The 26,172-nt window shown below is 47.7% G+C and overlaps 9 protein-coding genes across 9 annotated transcripts; 3 read left to right on the plus strand and 6 right to left on the minus strand.

Annotated features, from left to right (window-relative positions):
* Positions 1-1,476: 1,476 nt before the first annotated feature.
* On the plus strand, positions 1,477-4,812 carry Asppvi_007331 (mediator of RNA polymerase II transcription subunit 14; the record flags this gene model as incomplete). The annotated part of the gene is made up of 2 exons (XM_043303218.1): positions 1,477-2,136; positions 2,191-4,812. The coding sequence occupies 2 exons, from the start codon at positions 1,477-1,479 to the stop codon at positions 4,810-4,812; spliced, it is 3,282 nt and encodes a 1,093-aa protein (XP_043159153.1).
* A 396-nt stretch (positions 4,813-5,208) lies between these two features.
* Asppvi_007332 (DNA polymerase epsilon noncatalytic subunit) lies at positions 5,209-7,497 on the minus strand (the record flags this gene model as incomplete). The annotated part of the gene is made up of 1 exon (XM_043303219.1): positions 5,209-7,497. The coding sequence occupies one exon, from the start codon at positions 7,495-7,497 to the stop codon at positions 5,209-5,211; it is 2,289 nt and encodes a 762-aa protein (XP_043159154.1).
* Positions 7,498-8,047: 550 nt separating this feature from the next.
* Asppvi_007333 (SHNi-TPR domain-containing protein) lies at positions 8,048-9,486 on the plus strand (the record flags this gene model as incomplete). The annotated part of the gene is made up of 2 exons (XM_043303220.1): positions 8,048-9,136; positions 9,193-9,486. 2 exons carry the CDS (start codon positions 8,048-8,050, stop codon positions 9,484-9,486), a joined length of 1,383 nt encoding a protein of 460 aa, XP_043159155.1.
* A 392-nt stretch (positions 9,487-9,878) lies between these two features.
* Positions 9,879-10,577, minus strand: Asppvi_007334 (yippee/mis18 family protein; the record flags this gene model as incomplete). The annotated part of the gene is made up of 1 exon (XM_043303221.1): positions 9,879-10,577. One exon carries the CDS (start codon positions 10,575-10,577, stop codon positions 9,879-9,881), a length of 699 nt encoding a protein of 232 aa, XP_043159156.1.
* A 660-nt stretch (positions 10,578-11,237) lies between these two features.
* On the minus strand, positions 11,238-12,186 carry Asppvi_007335 (ornithine decarboxylase antizyme; the record flags this gene model as incomplete). The annotated part of the gene is made up of 3 exons (XM_043303222.1): positions 11,238-11,454; positions 11,538-11,956; positions 11,986-12,186. 3 exons carry the CDS (start codon positions 12,184-12,186, stop codon positions 11,238-11,240), a joined length of 837 nt encoding a protein of 278 aa, XP_043159157.1.
* A 920-nt stretch (positions 12,187-13,106) lies between these two features.
* On the minus strand, positions 13,107-15,227 carry Asppvi_007336 (cleavage polyadenylation factor subunit MPE1; the record flags this gene model as incomplete). The annotated part of the gene is made up of 4 exons (XM_043303223.1): positions 13,107-14,431; positions 14,487-14,587; positions 14,638-14,938; positions 15,056-15,227. The coding sequence occupies 4 exons, from the start codon at positions 15,225-15,227 to the stop codon at positions 13,107-13,109; spliced, it is 1,899 nt and encodes a 632-aa protein (XP_043159158.1).
* A 1,190-nt stretch (positions 15,228-16,417) lies between these two features.
* Asppvi_007337 (histidine biosynthesis bifunctional protein hisB) lies at positions 16,418-20,286 on the minus strand (the record flags this gene model as incomplete). Its single annotated transcript, XM_043303224.1, has 10 exons — positions 16,418-16,507; positions 16,558-17,997; positions 18,070-18,242; positions 18,841-18,916; positions 18,970-19,020; positions 19,069-19,156; positions 19,209-19,341; positions 19,419-19,780; positions 19,857-20,196; positions 20,265-20,286. The coding sequence occupies 10 exons, from the start codon at positions 20,284-20,286 to the stop codon at positions 16,418-16,420; spliced, it is 2,775 nt and encodes a 924-aa protein (XP_043159159.1).
* Positions 20,287-21,589: 1,303 nt separating this feature from the next.
* On the plus strand, positions 21,590-24,080 carry Asppvi_007338 (putative autophagy ubiquitin-activating enzyme ApgG; the record flags this gene model as incomplete). The annotated part of the gene is made up of 6 exons (XM_043303225.1): positions 21,590-21,780; positions 21,885-21,993; positions 22,049-22,839; positions 22,907-23,051; positions 23,107-23,574; positions 23,631-24,080. The coding sequence occupies 6 exons, from the start codon at positions 21,590-21,592 to the stop codon at positions 24,078-24,080; spliced, it is 2,154 nt and encodes a 717-aa protein (XP_043159160.1).
* Positions 24,081-24,302: 222 nt separating this feature from the next.
* Positions 24,303-25,508, minus strand: Asppvi_007339 (RlmE family RNA methyltransferase; the record flags this gene model as incomplete). Its single annotated transcript, XM_043303226.1, has 6 exons — positions 24,303-24,380; positions 24,436-24,597; positions 24,652-25,083; positions 25,131-25,157; positions 25,220-25,270; positions 25,326-25,508. The coding sequence occupies 6 exons, from the start codon at positions 25,506-25,508 to the stop codon at positions 24,303-24,305; spliced, it is 933 nt and encodes a 310-aa protein (XP_043159161.1).
* Between the last annotated feature and the right edge of the window lie 664 nt (positions 25,509-26,172).

The following is a 26,172-nucleotide window of genomic DNA, read 5'->3' on the forward strand; positions in this document are numbered from 1 at the left end:
TTGTTCGAAGCAGTTGCTCCCTCAACAGCTTCAGCCGTAATTTGTGTCTCTATATCATGATGTTTAAGCGTTAGGCAGGTAAGAAGAGGAATAGCCAGCCTACCAGAGTAGAAAGCAATGGTTTCCGACAAACCGCCAACCTAGGCACAAGGAAAAGGTGTCAGCAGGCGATATAAATGGGTTCCCAAAGTGTTGCTTGACCATACTGGCAAATCATGCAGGCCTGGTAACATCAGACACAGTCTCAGCTCCACTGGACGTTGGATAAAGTCGAATAAGGATCCTTTACCAAAGAATTATTTGGGGTATTGAAGGAACTACATAAGTTAGGTTCCCTAATTAGTGAACGAACATAGTGCTGAGGCAAAGTAATCACTATGGGGAATAGCAAGTAAAAACTCTTTTGTCGTCCAGTGTATCTCGCACACGTTAATGAAGGAATGTCTGGCCATCGTCATCAGCTAAGGATCGATCCGCCTTGAGCTCCTTACCTCAGTGGCAGCTTACCTTATCCATATCTTACCTAGCTGTTAGGTAATCTTGACCTAAATACGCCGTAGGTTAGTGGAAATGCGGAGAGAGAACGATACGCAGGTACCTACGTAGGTAACAGACGCTAATGTAAGAACAGGTTATATTACCGATAACTCAAATATTCGATCTTTACTAAGGTCAGTAGGTAGTAGTAATCCCTCAGGCATACCTTACATCAGGCACCAAGGCACATCATGAATCTGCAATCCATCAGCTCTTTTTCCGACCCGCACGAGTACTGCAACTTTTAGACAATAATACATCAACCCATCAGTTTCTCCATATTTTTTTCCATTGCCTGTATACGCTAGTATATCTGCAAGCATCATCTGTGGCGTGGTCACCTCTTTAGTCTTCCACGGGGCATCGACGCTATCTCCTTGTTTGCTCCAGCAAAGGGCTAAAGCCTTTGATGGATTCCACCCTTCCGTTCGCGAGAACCTCCGAATCCTATGTTTGAAATAGTGAATCACAATCCGACTGAGAAGACTTAGTGTCTGGCTTGTTCGTCATCCTGCTGCTGAATGCTTTTGCTTTAGGAGTCTCTTGAGCAGGACCGACCAACGCGAATTTTTGTGGTTAATACCTTCACACTCTCAATCGCGCACCTGAATCAATTCCGTAAGGCCGATAAAACTACCTCACCAGGCCCTTGTTCCAACTTCCTCACGTGCCATTCTTTACTTCACCGGAAGTTTACCCTACCTTCAGTGCCGTTGCAGCGCTCTCGTCGAGCTAGCTTTGCGCATACCAGTTGATCACGGATGACAGCTAGCTGAAGCGGTTATTTCAGCGGGTTGAGTACTGTCAGCTTCCCTTCCTGGCCCTAACGCCGGCGTGTCTGGGCTAGCACCCGGGTCAGGTCGCCTCACCTTTGTGCCGTGCAGAGGGTGAAGGGGGGGAGGGCTGATCCCAGAGGCCGGAGGCGCCGTATTTACAGACATGCCGGGCGTCATCATGGATAATGCTACTGTTGGTGGGCCCAGGCATGCGCCAGACACTCAGACTTCGAGTAATGGGGATAACTTGCGAAATGGGTCGTTACATGTCAACGGAACAGCCAAAGCTGCCAAAGTTCACGACCGTGATAAGGAAAGCTATACTGGCCAACCTGGAATTGATGGACACAAAGCTCTGCCTGAGCTACCACATATTACACAGGGATTCTTTCCGTTTTCAACGCTAGTCAACCGATCTGTGCAGCAATGCTGGAATGAGCTATCTGACCTTATTACAGAGCTGGCGGCAATACAAGTGTCACCGCACAGCTCAATCCCTTTGTTGCCTGTCAATGGAAAATCTCCTGGGAACCAGTCTCCCGAAAACCTCCAGAAAAAGCTCAGAATACTAGATTTTGCTCATGCTAAACGGGCCGAGTTCATTAAACTTCTCGTTCTTTCACAGTGGAGTCGGCAAGCGCGCGATGTCAGTAAATTAATTGACCTGCAAAATTTTATTCGCGCTCGCCATCAAGCTTTCGTGGATGCGTTGCAGCGAGTGGGAGATATGAAACAGGACCTGGTGCAGGCTCAGGTGGCCAATCCGGATCTCCAAACTGCCCTGGAGATCTTGTCCAAGGGCAGGCTGGAATCCTTAGCGGATGTAAGCCATGTTTGCACGCACGAAGCTCAACATTACTGACTCAAAGTTGTCTAGCTCGGCTACAAGTCCTCCAGACTTCTAACAGCGAGAGGCTCTCTGAGAAGATTACACAAAATAAATCGGATCATCAGTGCCAGACTTGCATTATATGATTCAATCCCTCGTCCATTCCGGACCTACTTAGTTCATGACGGCCGAGTTACTTTTGTCGTGCGCGGCGAATTTGAGCTCGACTTATCCGTCGGAGCAGAAAGCGAGCTCTCACAGTTCTTCTTCGTTGATATCCGCTTTCTTTACTCCCCATCCTCCAACATTCCGAAGGGTCGAATGTCCAATGAGATTGATGCTAAAATCAATGATAAACTGCGTGATAGCGGCTTATCAGGCTGCTTCAATTTCCTGCATGGCTTGGTATTGACCAATAAAATTCACATATTATTCAAGCAGGCCATCGAGTTGGCTAAAGGCCTTTGGTCAGAAGCATTACGTGTTGAACTTTTGCATCGAACCCTGGTTATACAATATTGGGCCCTAAAACCAGGACCTAAGAGTTGGGTCGAGATTGGGATCAAGAGCGGTAATGGGAATGCTGACAGCCAAGGCTCTGGGGTCCCGTGCCTGGGCTTGCGTTGGATGAGGGATGGCCAGGAGGTCGACAGTAGAGACATTGAATTCGATGCAGACGATTTATCAATGGAGTGTCTCCTGCGCAGTGTCATTGCTCTACATATATCTTATCTGCTCTCGTCAGCTTACGGCATCCTAAGTGGATATTCGCTATTTTCCACCGGCACTTTGTCGTCACAAGCGATTTTGAATGTCACTGAGCCTGGCGAATGTCAACTCTCTGTCCAGCTCACGGGCTCCAGACATCTTCGGGTATCCATTGAGCCAATGTCGGGAGCCGTCATCTTGTCCGCTACCCCTGGTCTTTCAGAACGTTCCGAAAGTGATGCCAGTCTGGACAGGTCCACCATCGATGATTTAGTGGCCCGTGTTTCTCGCCTTCGTTGCATTGCGGCCATAGAGGAACTTGAGTCTAATGTCAGGATTTTGGGTTTTGAAACAGTCAGCCTAAAGGGACTCAGAAACGATATTCGGAAAGTCTTTCCAGCTAATGTCTTACGTTTTTCCCTTTTCTGGCACCCTTCATGGGAGCGAAATTGGGTCGTGGCTGCAACAAGCAGCATCGCCAGTGACAACTGGTGGGTTGTGCAACTTCGCCGATCCTCAGAAATTGCAACGGACTTTTCGGGCCCTGATACAAATGTCCCACTTTGTTCAGGGCATAGCATGAGCGATACCTTTCTTGCTACGAACAACCAAACTCACTCTTCATCGTTCCCGGACTTGGGCTACTGTCTTTCTGGGATGGTAGCAATTTATTGCAATGTCAGCTATCTAGCCGATTTGCGAACGGTTGAGTTCCACCCACCGTTGCGCGCATTGAAAGTTGAGCCCGATCTTCAAATCCCGGATATTTTCATTCGCTACCAAGTATCGAACCTTCCTCGGGCGCTTCAGCTAGTTTTGCCCGCGGGTCTGAGGAGAAAGAACCTTCTCAAGAACACAGTTCGCCTTGCCTTCCATGGGATTGACCGACGCAAGAATATTGCCATATTTGTGGCGTATGGCAACTTAGTGACACCTTTGACAGATTTGTGCACATTAGTTTCAAAGTCGGACAGCTCCCTAGTTTTCAAGCGAGGAGGCAGTAGATTTGCCCTTCGGCTTCTCGCTCCAGCTGGTCGACCGGTTATCATTCAGCTGTTTAAAAGCCTGCAGACTCTGGAGTGCACGTTGTCAATTCTCGATTTTCTCCGGCAAAGGAGATTGACACCTCAATMGTTATCGCTTACTCATATAGCCTTTGCTTACGGCCCGAGAAGGGATCTCTCAGCCATTATCGGCATCGGGTTGTCCGAGGTCCCCTCTTCTCCGGAGCTTGACCCTGTTCGCATTCTAGCAAGGACTGACCCCTTACTTTTTCTCACTCTGGGTATTCGATTCAACCATCCGAACCCTCATCGCCGGGTCCAGGGGTCTCTCGCTGCCATTTTAAACCATGCTTCTAATGAAGCTGGTTTGGATTTCGTAACCGAGATCCTCTCTTTTACACTTCCCTTGATGCGAGCCTTGGAGCAAATAACATCTAATGCGTCTCGCCAGGAGTCGTTCAGGTTACAGGTGATTGTGCGCAATGCTTACACATTCCTCCTCCATTATAATTATCAGGGCTTCTGTTTTCAACTCACAACGAGTCACCATTMCGGGCAATTGACTTGGGTACTAAGGGAATTGAGCAGCCCAGAGGCCAAGCCAGGCCACGAACAACTCAAAGCCCGTTTGCGAGGTACATTGTATCATTCCAAGGGAAACGGTTGGAAAGGTCTTGGAAATGGAGTGGTTGCAGATGCTGAGGGAGTCAGCAACGCTATTTGGGCCCTCGATGGATGTTTCACCGGCGCTCAGCATAATACTTGGTTGCCACGAGAAAATAAATCTGATCAGGATTACTCAACTCAGCCAGTCTCGGAGAAACAGAGTCAAACCGGGGCACCGTCGCAGGCTGGCATGGCTAACGATACTACGATGACGGCGAACTTCATTAATGACAGAAGTCTTCAGCGAAACCCTGTGGCTTCCAACGCTACAGACGTTATTACAATTGACTGACACCTGTGTATAAAGTCATCGCGACTTTTTCATCTCTCTTGTGCCCCGGGGGCACCAACTTCGCGCGTGTAACAGGATTCTCTCCAAGCAATGTCTCCTTCGGATGTATTCTTGCTAGTACATTAGTTTCTGTGTACATCCAGTTCACACCATGCAGTTTTGGCTGCCATACGATGAGTGCATGTGAATGATGATGTTTACTTTGGGCAGTTTGTACTTCTTCTAAAGAATCACATATATATTGGCGCCCAGAGATAAACCCAAATACAGTAAGCTAGCGCCGACTTAGTTACACCCGATCAGCTCAGCTCCTATGCTTCACTGTTCACTCAATTCAGTTGGCTTCATCACATGAAATAAGACTCCTAAAACCAAAAGAATTGCAGCTATGATTTGCTATAGCCGCTCCTCTTTCACACGCCCTCGATTTTTCAATATATCATACTCAACCCATCTCATACAGGTCGATCCTTCTTCAGAGATGAATCTTCCTGGATTCATGACATGGCACCCTTCGTAGGTCATACAGAACGGTGCTACTTCAGGATCAGCCAAAATAAACGCTGTCGGTAATGGGTACAGTTGTAACGATGCTGCATGATCCCACAAGACAGGGCGCATCGATAGCGGAAATGGGGACATCGTTCCCTGGTCTAATATTGTTTTCACTAGTTTTCGTGCTGTGTGCACACTGGAAAAAGATTGCTGAGCTTTTGCATCTGCCGGATGGGCCTGAGCATGAGTTTCATTGCCAGCCTTGGCAAGACCAGCCTCGCTTTCCGGATCTTGTGGAACTGCCGAATCACACTCATTCTCGCCTTGCTTAGTAGCCACTGCGTTCCGCCTCAGCCTTCCTGATATGTCATCTCGAAAGATGGCGATATCGTGCAAGGGCCCAAAGACGGTGAGACGTGATGGATTGGAGGTCCAGATAGCTTCGCCGGCAGGCTCGGAAACTTGCGATCGCCCCGACTCCGAATTTGCTGATGCAAACGCACGCTTTACCCTCGACGTAAACATATCCGGGATTGGCTGACGTGGTACTGTCGAGGCAGCGCCCGCTGTGAAGGCAGAAGACCATGGATCATTATCCCCAGGGACGAAGACGAATGTAGAGTGTCGTAAAAGTTCAGGATAGTCGGCTAGTACAATGGAGAATGAATCGAAGTACTCCTTGTACTCGATGCTGCCAGCATAGCCGCCTCCGTTGATTGTGGCCTTCTGGACGAAGTTCCCTATCACGACAAAGACTATTGGGCGTTCGGTGGGCGAAAGCTCACTATATGTACTGAAAACCTTCCTCAGCGCGTCAAGCGACTTGAAGTTGTCAAGATTAACCTCGCTCATGATAGCCACTTTCAGTCGTAGGGGCGAATCCGCGTCATCATGGACACCTCGCAGACATTTGGCTTGGATTCTCCTCATTCGTGAGCCTTGTGCGCGTTCACTCCCAATGCCTAGAAAGTCAACCCATCCAAATCCTCCGCTAGAGCTAATCTCTCCGTTGCTGTGCTGGTGATTCGTTCCCAATGATACTTCCCGTCGTTCGCATGGAGGTCCGCAAATTGATACACCCACAAATCGACCCCCAATGGCGCCACCCACTCCGCTGTTTCCACCTAAGACTGATCCCCTCACACTTCCCTCGTCTTCGTAGACTCCGTCGACGAGAACTATCATGCCGGGAGCAAACCAAGCACCATCGTCTGGTATCGTCCGGGCATGACTCAGATCTAGCGCAACGCTACCTGTCAAATCAACCAACGCGAGATCACCTGCAGGTGATATAGAGAGTAATCCTAGAAGCAGGTGTGACGTGCCACTTCTTCCAAGCAAGTTTGCAATCGGCGTCAACCTATAACATTGAGTGGGAGCGAATGAGGATGACGACCTCTTCAGGGAGTGGCCTGTAGAATAACTCAACGAGGTTTGAAATGACTCATTCCGGAGTAGGCGCTGATGAACAATGTTATAACGGTCTCTGAATGCGCTAGTCTTGTGTGAAGCCTGCGGGAACAATGTAGCCTTTGACTTTGTTAATTCGAAGTACTTCTTATCAACGTTGTAAGTCAAGCGTGGCATGTCGAATGCCTCAACAATCTTGATCCAATTTCTTGGGTGTAATGATAAGTCCAAGTCCTCATGTTCCTCATCGCTGATTGTCGGAGCTGGAGACAAGTGTGGGTTCAGTCGCCTGGCATCACAATTGCGGGCAGCCACATCTATCGGTCTTTCTCTTGTTGCATTCGATTTCGCAGGAACTACCCTTCCTCCGCTCATGTTGCCCTCTAAGGCCATCAAAATAGCCTTCAATGAGGCCCCTCTGCCTTCCTCAACGATAACGCCGCCCCCGGCCTTTTTCCAACTTTTGGCTACCTCATCCAAGACTCGCTCCGCGAGGCCTTCTTCGCGCCATCCAGAGCCGCAATGTTTTCCTACAAAGGAAGCCAAAGTCTGCAATGCTGAGGACGAGATGGTCAAGTTGTGCTTCCTGGTGAAAGTACGGAAAGCTACAGGCCGAAGCGTGGAGGGCGGAAGCAGAATTGGCAAGACTGATATCCTCGCGAGGGGAGGATTAAGATTCGATTTTCGTAAAGGACGTACTGGAGTGCCGAACCCTGGAGACGAAGAGAAGATGGGATCCGACTCCAGACACCTGTCCCTAGCAAGCGGTGTGTGGTCCATTTTTACTTCCGATGTGGTAGTAAATGTTTAGTCTCTTCAGAGATGTCTCGGGATTGAGGACCATATGAAAGTAGCTTCAAGGAGGATGAGCAGGCTATAACTCATCCTCTGTGAGTCTCACTGCTTTGGTCATGACAGAAAAGGGATAATCTGAAAAGGTAAACACGACTCTGGGCCAGGACGAATATGGGTGATCCAGATGACGACGATGATGATGTTGTTGTTGATATTGTTTTTGAAAACTCGAAACACTATGTATGCACTCCGTAAGATCCATTAATGGACCTCCAGAGAGACGCGTGGTTACGGGTGCTCCACACGCGCATACGCGCCATGAGTCCGCGACTAGTTCTTAGGTAGGTTTGGGCTAAGAACTTACTAATTCTCTCTGCCGATATACTTCGTCCTTCCAACGTTTCGCGAAGCAGAGCTCAGCTTTGCAACTCCACTTTTCCTGTCTCATTTGGATGTACTTCATTTCTCATCATTTAAAAAGTGCCTGCTGATCTCCCGAGCCTACTACATCCACGGTATCCTTGCCCTGACCGTCATGGCAGAGCTTAACTCAGCAAAAGCGGACCCGATAAAGCTGAAAAACACCGCAGATGCCAAGCGTGTACAGTTAGAAGATCTTATCGCCCGAGCTGCGGCGAAAGATGCAATCAAGGACTTCAATGCAGCTGCTGAGCTTTACTCCCAAGCTACGGAACTCCAAGCTGAGCTGAATGGTGAACTGTCACTCGACAACGCTGATCTGCTGTTCGCCTACGGCAAAGCTTTATACAATGTGGCGGTGAGCAAGAGCGATGTCCTAGGGTCAAAAGTAGCTGGAGAGCCTCAGGCTCAAACAAATGATCTGCCTGCAAGCAGCTCCAAATCATCCGCGCATGTGCCTAGCGAGAGCCTTATCAAAAATGCCATCGCTAGTGGGGTGGCTAAGCAAGAGCATTCCAAAGATTCGAAATCCGATCCTGGACAGACTTTGAATCAGCCCTTTTTTCAATTCAGTGGCGATGAGAATTTCGATGATTCGGAATCTGAGGCAGAAGAGGGCGATGGAGGCGCCGATGGTGTTGATGATGACGATGACGATTTTGCCAACGCCTTTGAAGTCCTGGACTTGGCCCGTATACTCTACCACAAGAAGTTGGCCGCAGCAGAGGAATCATGTGAGAAGGGAAAATCTGCCGGCCTGGTGTCCGATGTCAAACACATCAAGGAGCGCCTCGCAGATACGTACGATCTACAGGCAGAGATTTCACTCGAAGGGGAGAGATTCACGGATGCGGTGGCGGACCTCAGGACTGCACTTGATCTGAGGCAATCACTGTTTTCTATGGAAGATCCTTCCCTTGCGGAGTGTCACTACAAACTTTCGCTCGCACTAGAATTCGCATCTGTCAACAATCCCAACGAAGGCACTGCTGGAGGGGACAGTGGCCGTCATGGCAAGGTTGATGAAGCTATGAGAGAAGAGGCTGCGACTCAGATGGAGAAAGCTATTGAGAGCTGTCGAGTCAGAATGGCCCAGGAACAGAAGAGATTGGATGTATCAGACGCCTTGGACGAAGACAGAGAGACAGCTCTGAGAAGGAAAATAGCAAATGTCAAGGAGATCATTGAAGACATGGAGCAGAGAGTTAGTTCTCAAGGAACGTTCTATTTCTTTGTTGCTTAGTTACTCACGCATCACAGCTCCTAGATCTTCGTCGTCCGCCTATGTCGGTTGAGCAACAGAACGAGGAAAGCGATACGAGGCTTAGAGGAATTCTAGGCCAGATTGTAGGTCAGCCAGCTGTTGAGCAGCAAGCGCGACTGGAAGCTATTACAAAAGACGCCAAGGATCTATCTGCATTTGTCAAAAGGAAGCCAGCTAGCATCCAACGTCCGCCGCGAAGTGAATCTACGGAGAAACGCTCGGCTCCAGCACAGGATGAGGACGAGTTCAACACGAAGAAGGCACGGACGGAAAGCACTGAGAATGTATGATGATTTGTCGCCCATCTTCGTTTTCACCAGCCTTCCCTCGGTGTGACCATGCCCTGCTACGCTCCGGCTGGATGATATGTTATAACTCGTTGCTCGATTGCCAGTTTGTTGATTCTCGTCTCACTATGAGGCTATTTCCTTTCTTTTTTACCTTTTTTATTTTGACTTCCGCTTGATACCCAACCTTCATGTCATGCAGCGGCTTCATAAGTGGCTAACCTGACATATGCGCTTGGTCCAACGATTCTAGACAGCTAATACAACCGTCACTACTGTCATTATGATTCCAGCGCACCACTGGAAAGAAGCTGGCGTGAAATGAAATTAAACAAAAGTATGGTTGTGGACATCATGCTAAGTCCCGAAATGACTTCAGGGGCTCAATATGCTCTTCAGGAAGGGAACCGAAACAACGGGAGATGGCGATCCAACTTCCGGCTCCTTCGGCGCACAGCCAAACTCGGGCTCCATATCCCGGCAAATACGTCTTCACACTCGTCCTCATCCTGGCTGTCAAACTCGATGTGCTCATCACGGTTTATGATTTCCGAGGACGCAGAGCTCAGGAGGCCAGGCGATACGGGTTGATTAGTATTGCAAGGGTACTCCCATGATGACGACATAGCTATTCGTTTTGTTTCCAAGATAAACTTTCCGACCTTATATCGCTGGGACTCTTCCTCGGCGGAGACATATTTCCAGCCGAGCACATTACCGCAGAATGCACAACTAATGTCGCTGACCGTATGGAGTCCAGTGACGTATTGACGTGGAACTGGTCTCTGTATCACAGTGTTGGGCAGCGATTCAGCCTGCGAAATTGTCCCCCTCATAGAAACAGCACTGGCGGTAGGCTCTGCAGAGACGAGGTACGCGCGGCCATGGCGACCAGTAAACCCTTTGCTGATGATTTGGGGTTTGAGACACAACTCGGCTCCACATTTTGAACAGCGGAGACATGACACATGCCCAGTGAGATATCTATTGTTCCCATTACCATGAGTATCTGCTTTCATTGTTGAGGGCACGTGGTTGGCATTGTGGCGCCTTGGATGGAAGACTATAGACGGTAATAAGAATTTAGGAAACATGGGTGTAGGAGTTGGTGTTATTCTGTCGAGGGATTATACGCGGTGCGAGCTCAGGTAGATAATTGATTAAATGCTCCATAAAGAGCTTACCAAGTTTTGACTTTGCACCGGGTCACACTGAGGTCATAGACTGTCTCAGCATGCAAACTAACTGAAGTGCCGGGGATGGAAGAGCCTTTACCAATCAGAAAATGTTTCACATTCACATTTCTAGACATCAATATAACATGCAGATATGAAGACAGCATTACTGCAGAATAGATGCTATTCGATAAGATATTTCAAGGGATACAGTATCAACGAGGCAAACTCAGTGTCACACCTAGAACTACAGACTACCTTACCAGCCTAAATTACATAGTAAGGTAGTAACAAGGATGTATCACAAACTTCTGTTTTGCTATAAGAATTGTAAATTCAGGACTGCACTTTCCCTATGATATATAAAAGATTGCTTTGCCAAAGGACGCCAGTACAATCATATCGAAGCAGAAAGTCCCTACTTAGTACTAATCTTCATAAAGCATAGGTTACGTAAAAGCAGTACATTTGAAATATGATTAATTCCTCCCTAGAAATGGGGGACACCGACGTCAGACGGTAAAGTGAAGACGCCAGAAGTTCTATAAAAATGAGGGATCGTCAAATGACTTGTCGTTGTCAGACCTCTGCACATAGGAAAAGCCATTTTGTGCTCAGGCAGTGCTCAACACACTGCTCAGTCATCCAAGGTTTCAACGTTGTCAGATTGAAACCACACCATCCCAGGTTTCGTACAATCTCGGAATCTGTTACCTCCTGCGAACGGGGAACGCACGCAACAATCTGAGAACACTCAAACATAGGCATGCTGGCTAGCTCGAACAGAGCCATCAACCTGGAAAGAGAAAGAATAGACGTCAGTCCCGAAGGAAGTAGTAGAGATTCCGCTGAAACTTTCATTGGACTACAAGAACTTACCCAGCTTTGAGATTGTGGCCAAGCACACTGTCTTTGAAGAACAAGAATAATGTCCGCTCATCATTCATATCAGTCAAAAAACCTCGATAAATTGCATCGCCAACGTAGTCCCAAACTTCGACCCAGTTTCGAATTGGCCTTTTTTCATGCCCGGTCCAGTTCGGCCGGCTTTGGTACGCATCCATCCCAGGCGACTCTTGCTGCGCGAACTTCATCTCACCAATGAAAATCGCGCGCAATTTGTCGCAGAAGAGCCTCTCACACTCTTCCGGAATGGTATACGTTGCCTCCCCTTTGTATTCAGGCAATTGATTGCCCGGCCAGCTGCTCCCTACGTACGAAGGAACGGGTAGCGAGCGGGGAGGACTTGAAGAGGGGGTTTTAGACCCTGAGGGGACCTCAGGGATACCACTGTGCTCCTATACAATAACGGCAGATGTCAGCGTACATCATGATGCAGAATATTGGATTTTAAAAGTGGGCAAATCTTACCGGCCCCCGTCGTGGTGCAGTAGTGGAAGCCGCTGACGATGGAAGTCAAAGCATCAACGCTGTAGCAGCTTGCGAGTACGCTAGGTTGGGAAGTAATGCCAAAGGACCGTTGAAGCTGGTTGGAGCTACTACTTTGATTATTGATGGATCTAGCCATAGCGATAGCTCTTGTGTGGACTAAATCTTGACGGTGGCAGAGATTTGACAAGGGCTTATTGTAAGTAGATATTATCCAGGTAGTGTTGGAAGAGCAATTAATGATATGATAGTAAGTACTGGTGCTTGATTTGGGGCAAATGGGGTTTCGGATAATGTCACTTTGCTGATTGAGCGCAGCGAGATAACAGGGGTAGGATCGAGGTTCTGATGAGGAGATGAATTCCGTAAGTGTTAGCCATACGAGGCTCCGTCGGCAAAGGAACTCCGCCAATCTTGGGCTGTCACTAGGCCGCTAATTCATTACTTCGTGCTTCGTAATTCGTATCTAGCCTACCTATCCCTAATCAGTGGAGACTGGCCAGATCATTACTACTCCTGAGTATCGACTTGTCGGCCCTGGAATATTCTATCAAACTGATTGAATTGATTAAAGCAAAACAGCGATGAAAATGACCATATTATGAGAAACAAAGCTTGCTACCTTAGGGAACAGAAATTTCGCTAACGATTATGTAAAGGTAATTTTACACTTCATCGTGGGGCATCTACGTAACTGGTCTTCGTATCCTGCCCAATCCTGCTAGATTCCCCTGATAGTTTCCTGCTCAGTTGTCAAAACATTGGCCCAGTACTAACTATAACGTATTTGCGTATCACAACAATTCAAGGCTGCTTAGACTTTGCTGGTGGTTTGAGTATAAAATAAACTTCTGTGGATCAAACGAAACGATTCCGTTCAGAACATTATATGAAAGCCTGTAAAGGGAAATTTTCCATTCGCTGAAATTGAAGTAGAAAAAATGAGGACTCGAGAATATCTACACTCCGAGGGTCTTCTGAGAAAGAACCGACAGGAATAAGAGATGTGGAAGTGATGATACAGCATGCTGCGATGTACATGTATCCTACCACACGGTCTTATAACTCACGATAATCGCTTGGTCTTATTCTTCTGTGTCTTCCTTGGTGTCGCTGAGGATTCACGGGTTGTCTGAAATACGGGGAGTCTTCTTCCCTCGCGAATGGTGAGCTAAATGAAGTCCGTTGTTGATTCGAGAAGTGGCCAACGCCTGGGCCCTGCTGAAAACCCGCATTTGGTGGGATCGGCCCCGCCATCTGGTTCATGCCCATCATCTGCATCGAGGCATTCCCCATGTTGGAGTACATGTTTGCTTGACCGTATCCGTTCATTGCACCACTCTGTTGACTACCATAAATGCCATCTTGAAGTGAATTGAATCCCAGAGTATTCATTGGATTCCATGCTTGATTCATATTATTTGGGAAACCATTTGTAGGAAGGCCCAAAGGATTCATAAACCCCATTCCTCCACCAATGAACCCAGCCTCAGTGAATGGCATTGTAGGCATGCTTTGCGGATTCATAAAGCCAAAACCAAAAGGCATTGGCTGGTCGTGGGTGATGGATGAGACCTCATTCGAAGAATCCTGAGTTTGTGGGTTTGTCGACACGGTGGCCGCCTGGGCAATGGGATCAGCTTTTTGCTTCTTGTTCGACGGGCTCAGATTCGATCCTTCATGGTCGGTGCTCGGGGGCTTTTCGTCCGCTGGTCTTTTCTTTGTAGCCGGGTCCAGAGCGCCGTTGACTGACGGCAATGATGATGGCTCCTTTTCCGCAGCGACAGTTCTCTCTGAATCAGACCCTTTACTGTTGGATGAGCTATCATGCACTGTGAGATTTTTCTGCGTGTCTTTTCTCGAGTCCGCTTTTTCATTCTCAAAGGCTTTGATTTTCGAAACAGCCTCCTCATCCACCGAAAGATTGTCAAGCAAAACACCTTCTGTGGCGCAGCCAGGGCAAACAAAATCACTCTCAATCAATGCATTGGTAATACAATCATTGCAGTAAGTTCGGTGGCAGCATGGCGTCTTAGTGGGCTCTAGGAACATACGTTTATCAATAGGGCACTCCAAACCCCAGGATTGCAATTCTTTGCTGTACTCCGCTGCTGCCGCTTCTGCCGCCGCTGCTGAAGAAGCTTTGGCCTTCTCCTGGTACAACTCCCAAGCTGCTTTGTCTGGCTTCGCAATGACGAAATCACCATCAGCATTAACCATGACACCTGTATTTCGAAGATCTTCATTCGACCCATCGAGTGCCAATGATTCCGGCTTCTCAACCTTCGTTTGGAGTGAGCGTGGTATACCAGTAGATCTCTTCACTCGGTATTTGCCATCGAATTTTGGATCATTGTTAGTCGGACACGCTTGGATCCAGTGGCCTAGACAAACATATCGGTTAACCTTGATTCCGAGATTCAACATTGGTTGTCTCACCTTTTTCCCGACAGCGGTAGCAGAGATATCCAGGAGGCGGTGGGTGATCAGGGACATTGACGGCCTTTCCTCTCCCACGACCGAAGGGTACAGGCGTTGCACTATTGACGTCCATTAGCACTACGTCGGCATGTAATAGGTATATGCATACTTTGCCATCTCCTGTTGTTGCTCTTTCCATTGGCTAGCTTGCAGATTGAAAAGAGCATTAATCTTCTCCTCCTCTGTCTGCGCGTTATTGAGCTCTAAAACGCTGTTGCTCACTGTGTTGGTAGTATTTGATATAGCTCGGGTCGACATTGAAGCATCATTACGAGGCGCGCTGCGAGCGCTAACGGGCATTTTCCCAGATACATAACGAGCAGCGCCGCCTTTGCCAGGCCGAGAGGCAGGCAACCTCCGAGCGATAACAGAAGTGGAACGGGGAATGATTGTGGTATCATCGTCATACTCTGCAAGCATAAGTCAGCGATGATGCCTTTTTTTATTTCCTTTTTCCTAATTTCCTGGGATTTCCTTCCAGACACCAGCTCGAAGAGAAGGAATGGGGACAAAACCACAGAGCTTACCTTCGCCTGTATCCTCATTGTAAATAGACAATTCAAAATCCGACCCATCGCCCAATCTACTCTGATTGATAATTTCACGTTTCAATTCAAAAACAGATATACCGGTCCCGTCGAAAGTTACCCTTGAAGGCTCTTTTTGAGACTTGAACTTGAAGTGAACAGAGGATGACATTGTATTGAATTGCGCGTCCAGCAAGTGAGTTTGTGAATGTAATTAGATCAAAATAGAAGGGACGACACTTTTCTTCAAATTGAAGCATACAAGTGACAGGAAAAATCACGGAGAGAAAGGAAGTAACACTGAATTGGATGGCAGATCGCCAATAACAGACGGTGACTCAATTTTCCTCTCTTCAGGTAAGTCCAGAGATCACGAAGACGGGAGTGAAATGGCAATGCTCGATAACTGTACTTTCGAAAGACTTCCCTTCGGTCCAAAGAGTAACTGTTGCGAGTTACTGTATACAAATAAACTTGGACCTGTTGATGATGAAAGTTAAGAAGCAGCTGATCTGCAGTGAGGAACAGTGGGTCAGAGAATTCAAAGCTCTTGCCAACCCCAAGACCACAGGAAGGTCACAAATGTCCTGTTTGCCCACGAAACCTGACGTCCGAGCTATTCCCTGAGAAAAATGTCCCGCAGCGAATGAATAATTGATCGCGTCTGGAGATTAACCACTGGCATGCAACCCTGAGATGACAGCAAAATGAGGGAACAGGAGTTGAACGAAGTGAATAGCAGTGGCTGTAGATCCGGGTGGCGTTCTTGGGCCTACTGGACAGTTGCCAAAGTACAAATAATGGAGGTAACGGAATAAGATGAACGAGGTTCAAGTCACATTAACAGCAAGCAGAAAGGAGGAGAAGGGTAATCTATAGCACAACCGAATTATGTTAAGAGAAGGAGAGTGTTGTCCTTCAGCACGGACGGAGGGGAACTTGAGATGATTAGAGTATCTACTCCACGCGTGGATGAAATTTGCTGCGATGAGTTGAGGCGTTCGGTTTGGTCATGTGACCTTGTTTTATAAGCAACCCTATTGTCAAAGCGTGCGTCCCCTACATCATGTGACGCGTCCTTTCAGTCCCTAGGCCGTCGCTGCCATGTAGATATGGGGTTGGTTAAATCGAGATTTCCCGTTTTCATGTAAGAATTCTGTATCTGAAAATAAATATCGACGCAATGGCACCATTTGGTGTAATTTTGATGTGAGTCATTCTATATACAGTTAAAATCATACAAGCATTGACTCAAGCACGCCGCTCTTCTCTGATCGCGAACTCTATTAGCTAGAACTTCATAATACTGACTGCAATGGGCTAACAAGGGCGCAAGATGGGCGGCCGTCAAACTGTATGCCATCATTCGTCGCTTTCGAAGTTGCGGACTAGAAAACCCTCGTTCCGAAGGTGTTCCTTGACCTGCCCAACAGTAAACTCGCCACGGTGGAACTGTGGCCTCGTTAGCTGAGAAACAATGGGACGGTGAAGGCGGCTCATACCATTCCAGCACCTAATGCCGCATCGGTGGCTGTATATCGGAAAACATCTTCGAAATGCTTTGGCACGCCAGCGCCACTTGAAGCAATGACAGGGATTTTGATAGCAGCCTTGACATCGTTGATCAACTCCAAGTCAAATCCACTGTTACTTCCGTCCTTGTCGATACAATTCAGTAGAATTTCGCCAGCACCCATGGCCTCAACAGCCTTCACTAGCTGTCGGACGTCAATATCACGACTTTCTCTGCCACCCTTGATTGTGCACTGATACCAGCAATAAGTCTGGCCGCTAGCGTTCGGGTACTTCGTTTTGATCGTGTGGTGCTCGGTGTCATCCGGGCTTGTGACATAAACGCGCTTGGGGTCAACACTCACAACCACAGCTTGGTTTCCATAAGCCTTCGAAATTGTCTCGATGGCAGTTTTTCCAGTAAGCTTTTCGCCGCGATGGTAGTACTCCTCAGCTGCAATGACTGCATCCGATCCAATGCTGACTTTATCGGCCCCAGACTTGAAATACATTGTAGCAACGTCCAGAGCAGAAATGTGAGTCCCGTCAGGATCGATAGTGTCCTTGATACCGCCTCCAATTGTCAGAGGAACAAAGACGGTCTCCGACGTTCTTCTCAATATTTCCAACATTGGGGTATCTACGAGCGGGCAATTCCGAAAAGACGTGATATTGAGGAAGGTGACCTCGTCCGCCCCTTGCTCGTAATACCTCTTTGCCATGTCAACCGGCTTCCCCAGATTTCTTACCTGACCTCCTGCGTCCACGCCGACCTTCTCTCGCACATCGTATTGATCACCTTTCGTGACGACCAGATCACCAGCATCATTCGTACGGACATCAAGACAGGCGATGATCCTGCGGGTCAACCCGTCTTCCCTCTTTCCTGCCTCCAGACCCTCCGTTCCGATTGGCTGGTATTTGTCACCATTCAAGAACGCACGGAGAGTCCGTAATCCAGCTTGTCCGCTTTTCTCTGGATGAAACTGCGTTGCAAAGACGTTTTCCCGAGCAATGGCGCCAATAAATTCTTCATCACCGTACGTGGCCGTAGCAACTGACCAGCCTTCGTTCTCTAATACGCCGGCCTTGTAGAGAGCTGCGAAGGAATGGACGTAGTAATATTTGCTGTTCGGGTTCAACCCATAGAAAGTTTGCCGCTCAGAGGTTGTATTCATAGCAGAATTCCAGCCTATGTGAGGCACGCTCTTCGTGTCAGCGTTGAATTTCTGCATTCGTTGTGGGATCAGCCCCAATCCGGGGGTGTCAGAATCTTCTTCAGAACCCTCGAAAAGCGCCTGCAGACCAACACATATACCCATAAAGGGCTTCCCCAGCTCTATGTGCTGTCTGATCGGTTCCAGGAAGCCACCTTCGGAAAGCTGAGAGAGGCAATGGCCGAAATGGCCAACTCCGGGTACCATGAGTCTCTACGATGGCATATGTCAGTTGTGGATCGTGCAGCAGCAGAAACAAGACTATCAGCAGAGAAGAGTGCGCACATCGGCATTTTTAATATCGGCCGGGGACTTGATCCATTCAACATCGAACCCAACTTTGTTGATCGCATTCACCAACGAGCGGACATTTCCCGCGACATAATCGAGCAGGTGAACAGTCGGCATGGCGGCAGTCCGGTACCTCAAGCCGTAAGATAAGGTGCTGTACTTCAATACTGGAGTCGAGTAGAGACGGGATCACAGGCTCTGTCTGGCTTGGGTAAGCCCGCAGGCACTCGGGGACAGAGAGAATGAATGAATGAAAGTGGCTTGAGAAGAAGAATAATCACCCTCCTCATTTATTGTCAAACATCCCTCCCCACCACGGCGGGGGCATTTAGCTGAGTCATTATTCAAAATGATAACTAAGGTAGTTAACTTTTTTTTTTTCCCGCCTGCCCACATCAATATTCTAGACAGCTGACCGCCTTAGAATCCACTACTACTTTGGGTTCGCAGAGTCCGAAGCTAGCTGATAATGCAGTCTCTTAGATTATTGTACAAGGGTATATTCTATCCAGAAGTGATCTTATCCTGATGGTCGGCCGCTGTGGCCCGGCAGACATTGGAACCCACTAAGGTATGAATGAGATAATAAATCTGTCCTGACCAATGGAAAAATGCTCCCCTGTATTTGTTATTTTGCTATACCCCTTTATTGCAATGGTTGATGCAAAACAATCTTGAGTTTTTAAGTCAGGCGGTCTGTGGATATCGCTTGGCCGAACGAAACGCTATATCGTGAACAAGCGCTCTATAAAATATCATTCCCACCGGAAAGACTGATGATCAATGGCAAATCCGAAGCAACGTTCTGAGAATTTTGGAGATAGATGAGGCCGTTTCGAGGCTACATTTGTGTAAGCCCTTTTTGTTGAGTCCGGAAGGGACCGTGTAGCTTACCGGGGAAAACTGTCTCAGACATACTCCAGCAGCTTTCAAGATCGCAGCACTCTGCCTCCCGTTAGCTGCGTTTACTAAAGTGTGGTGATTCAGACAAACTTCTTGGTCCATATTGTATCCTTGGGAATACACGACTTCCGATATACCGACTTGAGCGATCTTGACTGTACAAGTCAAGCAAGGGCATCTACGGATCATCAACATCTGGAAAGCAACGAGCAGGGGCTGGGGAATCTGACGTATCGCAATAGAGTATTGAGCCTTCACGTATACGCTCTCGGCCTGCTTCCAACAAAGCGTTCTCTTCGGCATGAAGGCAAAGGCATGTTGATAGACCAACACCTCCTCCTTCTCCACGGTTGCACCGTGGACCTGGTCGATGTAAGTTTCTCTTGAAAAAGCACGAGAAGATCAAAGGAAAGCTGCAACGCCTTCGGGAGATTTCATACATCCACCTTCGTTGCAGTTGGTAAGATGCCGAGGAGTCCCATTGTATCCGGTGCTGATTACACGACGCTCCCTAACGAGCACACAGCCCACTCTTCTCTTCATGCAATTGCTTCTCTGCGCGGCGAGTGAAGCTAGTTGCATGAAATACTGGTCCCAATTTGGACGTAGACGTTGCTCATCAGCGAGATTCAAGGCTTCTAGAGCAGCATGCAGTTCCTCCAAAGAAGAGCATGAGTTGAACAGTCGCATTTGCGCACGATCCGTCAGATAGGCGCGTCCGATTTCTTTATCGTAAAGGTGCCGATCGTTCCATATAACAAATCTTTCAAGCGGAGGAGGATCAAGCTGTCTCCTTCGACACCTAAAAATGGAGTGAAATATTATGTTTCCATACAGCATAAATTGTTGAATGCATAGGCTCTTGGCAGGGGAATTACCTATCTGTGAAGCGCTTCCACCGAAGACTAACTGGCGCATCAACGCTCACTAGGAGGAAAAATGGTCGTTGAAGAAAACGCTCTATGGTCGCAGCATCCCAGATATCCGTTGTGACCCAGCGCTCCCTCCATCTTTTCGTTGCAAAGTCTAGGAGGGATTCGACGCTGTCGAATAAGAATTCCGAATTCCTCTTGTTGCTGAGTTCCGAAGCTTGTAACCGAAGATCGTCTTCTGGGTTATCAGTTATCCGAGGGTAGTTTTTGTTGTTCAACTCCAGGAGTTGGAACTCTTGATGTTCAATGAGGTAATCTGCGATGGCGTGCTTGCCTGAGCATATTCCTTTCCCCTCCAGTGTCATTAGTCCATCATGCGGTGGAATATTTTTGTCATGAAGGGTTCATACTAACCTCCACACAAGCCAATCAGCATTTCTTGGACCTGACAGGAAGATGCAAAGGATGCCTGGTGAGATTTGTGTGAAGTGGCAGATCCTTCAATCAGTATCGTAATGATTTGTTTTAATCCCTCTTATTAACACATTACAAGCTGATGTTGATACCAGTGGGCTATGCAGTTGATTTTTCAAACACAATCGCGCTGAGGTAACCAGAGATACGTAGAACCTACTCCGTACAGATAATAATAATTAAGATCCAAATTATAAGCACCAGCCTAGCCGCGCAGGATGTACTTAGTGGGGCAGGGAGAACCTAGCGTCATGAATGTATGATTATCAACAAAACCCACATTGTGTAGCCTCTCAATATTATATATATTAACATCTAAGAGTACAGCTGAAGGTAAGTTTAATAGTAACAGAAATCAGAAATAAGCATAGACCACAGGATAGTATTAATACATGAATGAGAAATATACCGAGAAAGGAAGAGCCTGGCAGTACAGAGTATCTGGCAACAGACAGTAGATAACTTACTTCGCTGCGTGGGTCAACAAAACAACTATGAATAAGCTTGCGAATTCCCAAACAAGAAGGCAGGGAGACTACCCTAGTCTGCACCATTCATCCGCCATCCTGTCTAGATATTCCTGGCTCCATTAGTCTGGTATTATAGTAGATAATACTAGATACTGCCTGTTAACGACTCCGCGAGATGGCAGACTGGGTATGATCCAAGTATGCACGTAAACTAGGAGTGAATAGTAACATCTTACAGGGCCTAAAAGAGCAAACTCCGGAGGATAGTAAGAATTTACCAGCAATAAGAATGATCGCAAAGTACCTTAGGTATACATAGTTTACAAGTGATCTATCTCAAGTTATCGAGAGTGTCTTTTTCCTTTTGTCAGAACTTCCGGGAGTAATGGACGAAGTGACGGATTGTGGATAGGGTTGGCCCATGACCATTATTATTTCTGACCTAGTCAGGTGGTCAGGAATGATGAATAACGGGGAAGAGGAAATGTCACGTTGCTGTACGGAGCACTTATGATCTATATGCATGTGAGTACCTCTTGTAATATGCTATAAATCCGGGAAGTTAGCCTTGCCCGTCTTATCAGCCCCGCTGTCATTTATTACTACTACTCTTCTCATATACTTCCTAGGTATTATTACTCCACCGTCTGGTACCACTTGAACAGTTTCGCTCTCATAATAATCAGAGCCTTTATTAGCAGAAACAGATCCAGATATACCTGCGGCTCACTTATTAAATTACTGAGATAGGACCCAGGGTCCTAAAACATCCACCCGGCGTTATAACCGTACAAAATGCAGTACGCTCCATTTGCTTCGGACATTGAACTTCCTTTCTACACAGCTCTAGCTACATTGAAGATAGACCGTGACAAACTCGATGACTCTGCTCGCAAAGTATTAGGCCTGTACGAACTGCGCCCTACAGACGCACCGAATAATTCTTGTCGGATGCAAATACATGGAAATGCCCTCACCAGCGACGAGTGAGTCCATAGTCAGAGCTCAACTTCTACTTCCTTTTACAATTATCTCGGTGATATGTAGGGTCCAGAGGGTATGATTGCTAATTGATCATGGATTACATCAGGGTACCGGAAGGTTATTACAGAGCTGAAGGGACGATCAAAAATTTTAATACTTTTGAAGAATACCGCGACATTAATAAGCCTCAGATGCTGCAACAAGCCGGGCAAACGGTCAGCGTCACGGTGCAAAAGGTTCAATGAAGTTTACTAATGATATTCCCGAAAGATACGAGATGCCATAGAGGACGGCAGCATCTACATGTGTCCGTCAAAATTATCTTCCTTCATGATACTGTCATTCGCGGATCTCAAGAAGTATAAGTTCCACTACTGGTTCGCGTTTCCTGCACTTCATTCAACCCCTTCCTGGGCTCCTGTAACAAATGCTGGGGAGATCATTGGCCATACTCCGGTTCAACCGATTAATGGKGCATCATTCAAGGCCTTACCCACTTTTGAAAGTTCGACTCTTGTGGAAGCAGTGCAGACGTGGTCCCGCAGCGTCGAAGCTTGTCAGCGAGGCTTCTTCCTCGCGAGGAAGTATTGCGAGTTTGATGGCAGAGCTGGGCATGATGCCAGGGGGACGTCCGAAAGAGCAGATGGGACATTGTTGGCGAGTTCGCAGCAGACCGCCGGAAACAACTGGAAGATTGCTTCTCTAGCAAGTTATGAGAGCGGGTTTTTCGATGGGGCGCAATTCGAGGATAGCTTCATTTGTTTTGCCGATCCTTCGAACTACGACGATGCGCCGGGTTGGATGCTGAGGAATCTACTATTTCTCATCAAGCGACGTTGGGGTCTACGAAGAGCCCAGATTTTGAGGTATCGCGATATACGTCGCGAAATGGGTCGCAGCATGGTAGTCACAGTGGAATGCAAAACTCAACCGGTGTCACAGCCAGCGAGTTCTCCTGAAACAGCGAACGGGGCGCCCAAAGTGACTGGCTGGGAACGGAATTCAGCGGGAAAGCTGTCAGGGAGATTAGTGGACCTCACAGAGTACCTAAATCCTAAGAGGTGAGCAGGTTACGGGATGTACCACTCAAGGTATTGATGTGCGTCTAACTCCGCGGCGCATGATTAGGCTGGCGGATCAGTCCGTTGATCTCAATCTGAAACTCATGAAATGGAGGATCAGCCCGGATCTCGATCTTGAGAAGATCAAACGCACCAGATGCCTCTTACTTGGAGCTGGGACGTTAGGAAGCTATGTTGCTCGAAATCTAATGGTATGTCTTCCCATATTTCTATTGAACAGACATTCACCGAACTGCTGGCCTCTAGGCTTGGGGGGTTACGAAAATAACATTCGTGGATAACGGAACCGTATCTTTTTCAAATCCGGTGAGGCAGCCACTTTTCAACTTTCAAGACTGCCTAGAAGGTGGCGCTAGAAAGGCAATTCGAGCTGCGCAAGCCCTGTCGGAAATCTATCCTGGTGTTGAGGCTACTGGGCATGTTCTTTCGGTGCCAATGGCTGGCCATCCCATCACAGATACGGAGAACACACGAAAAGAGTTCAACATTCTCAAGGCTCTAGTAGATGACCACGACGTTATTTTCCTTCTCATGGACACGAGAGAATCGCGCTGGCTTCCAACTGTCATTGGTAAGGCGGCGGGAAAGATCGTGATGAATGCAGCGCTTGGATTCGATTCTTTTGTGGTCATGCGACACGGCGTCAGAAACGATGCAGACCCAACATTAGAGCTTGGCTGCTACTTTTGCAATGACGTAGTTGCACCGATGAACGTAAGCCACCATTCCCAAGGCTCATCTCTCTATGCGACTGACTTTTTTTTTTCAAGTCTGTAAGAGACCAGACACTTGATCAACAATGCACCGTTACTCGACCAGGTGTAGCCACGATAGCGTCGGCCTTGGCGGTTGAGCTGCTCATTTCACTTCTACAGCACCCTCAAGGTGCTGCGGCCCCAGCTGCTTCGCCAAACAATGACCGCGGTTCTCACCCTCTTGGTCTGGTGCCACACCAAATCAGGGGATTTCTTTCGTCCTTCGAAAACATTTCGGTTATAGGAAGAAGCTATGACTGTTGTAGCGCCTGTTCCATAAACATCGTCAAGGCATACAATGAGCAGGGCTGGGAATTTGTGGTAAAAGCCTTGAACGAGCCCGGATATCTGGAGGAGTTGAGTGGTCTTAGGGAGGTCAGTCACGAGAAGCCTCTTTTAACCTACCCTCTATTCCTCGTCTTGCTTTTCCCCGGCCCGCGCAAATCACCCACCCCCGACCCATAAATCTCTTGGACTGGCCATCAACAAGGCGGTTTCTGTTGAGATGGATCGCTGACACAACAGAAGGTCCAAGCAAGAGCAGAAGAAACGATAGATGACATCGAGTGGGACGAGTCGCTTGAGAACGAAGAGGAGATCATCTAGGAATTCGGTGATCCGATACCAAGTGCGCACGGTAGGGCAGGAGAAGGAGATTAGAGCTACATCTGGCTGGTGGGTTCTGATTTAGGACTGCATGAGGACCTCATTCTTCGACGCGTTATTCCTTCTGTCGAGGCCAACAAAGTACGCTTCCTTTGATTCCTGCGCAAGTTAGTGCGTGATGACGATAGCAATACTCGATATATCCGGCGCGTACGTTGCGTGAAGACTCTGGCTTGATCCTGTGCACTCTATGGAAGAGTGCTTTGAACTGTCTCTCTAGTTCTTTGTCCTCGACCCCTTGATAAAATTTGCAAATGAGATGACCTCCCGTCCTTAGGGTGTCGAAGCTGAATTGCAATGCGGCACGGCAGAGGTCCTATCAGGTCAGTCAACTATGGACGATAAGTATGAGGATATTTTGTTGGAGTACCATGCTGCCGGCGTGATCTCGAAAATTCACGCCGCTTGTGTTCATCATCCTATCATAAGGGTCACTTAGACTTCGCTTCCAGAAGCCGGTGGTTTGGAACCAGGGAGCACACATATCGCTTAAAACCACATCTACTGTTCTCTCCGACACGGCATCACTTTGGGGAAGATTGCCCGTATCTGTTCCGATGCACTCGCTATTTTGCTCCAGGCTCGCGGTCGAACTCACGGTCGTATTGTGTTCGTCTCCGTCCCACGGACCAGGAGAACGCGGCCTGCCTCTACAAGGGTCGCGGAGGAACTCACGAACGTAAGCCTGAATATCTGGGGCAAGGAAGTTGCCCTGTATGGTAGAGACCCCTTTGGGGGGCTGTGCTGGGATTATGTCTACGCCCAGGACTCGACCGTTTGGTTGAGTTCGAGTCGCTGCCACCTGAGAGAGTTAGATGTATATCAAAATTGGTGCGAGATCAAACAGACCTGAGACCAGGAGCCGGGGGCGTATCCCTGATGAGAATATCAGAGGTCAGCCTGGATGCCCAGATATAGAAGTGAGAGGGGCGGTATACCAGATCCACCACTGTTTGCCCACTCTTGAAAATGTGATATTTCTCATCGATCTAAAATTACCCGTGTTTAGCGTACAGCGAACAGTAAAGTTCGAGTAATCCATACCTGCAATAATTTGAAAGCTGCACGGCTCTTCAAGCCTTGTACTGCCGCAGCCCTTGTAAAACGGTCTTTGATCTGACGTGCTTGCCATCTCTTCGAGGATGAATGTCTCTTGAATATGAGGAGAGACGTTATATCACTGATCTCGAGTCTTATAGTCTTGGTTGGGCGGGACGAAAAGAACATGGTGCTGAGATCTTTCAATGTGAAGTACCCAATTTGATTTGTGTCTGCGGGAAATTTTGGAGGGTGGGATCTCGTCAATGTATTACTGGATTGAGCCGTCCTTGATTATCAGTGTGATACAATATAGATACTGCAACTCTAACCCGTCCCGATGATGGAAGTGACGAGGAAAGGAAAAGAAAAAGTACCAGTAGATAAACTCTGTAGATAGTATACTTCTAGTAGATAGTGCTTTAGTAGATTGTGTTCAAAGAATGTAGGACATTTGAAGATATTGTAGTAACAGGTGTCATGTGAAAATCCTAGATAAGGGTGGAGAACTATTGAGTAATCTGTCAACGACATGATAGTAATAATGATTATTGGTCTGTCTATGTCAGAGGGTTTTACATAACTAAACCTAGAGTATAGGTACGTATCATCCCACCCGCTATTTCCTTTCATTAAACACATGCTGTTCCCTGTCCGAACACAAGTTTTAATTGATTGACACCAACAGCTGCGACATTGGAGCTACGCATTATAGACAGATCGGGATGTGAGGGGTACACTCCCCTAGATATAGCCCAACTAGGTTTTTTGCCTTTTGTGCCCTAAAACATACATGGAGTCAACCCCATACACCCTCATTAACACAGCGACTAGTCTAATTATTGTTCCTCTT

This window comes from Aspergillus pseudoviridinutans (genome assembly GCF_018340605.1).
Source record: "Aspergillus pseudoviridinutans IFM 55266 DNA, scaffold_5, whole genome shotgun sequence".
Taxonomy (NCBI): Eukaryota; Fungi; Ascomycota; class Eurotiomycetes; order Eurotiales; family Aspergillaceae; genus Aspergillus; species Aspergillus pseudoviridinutans.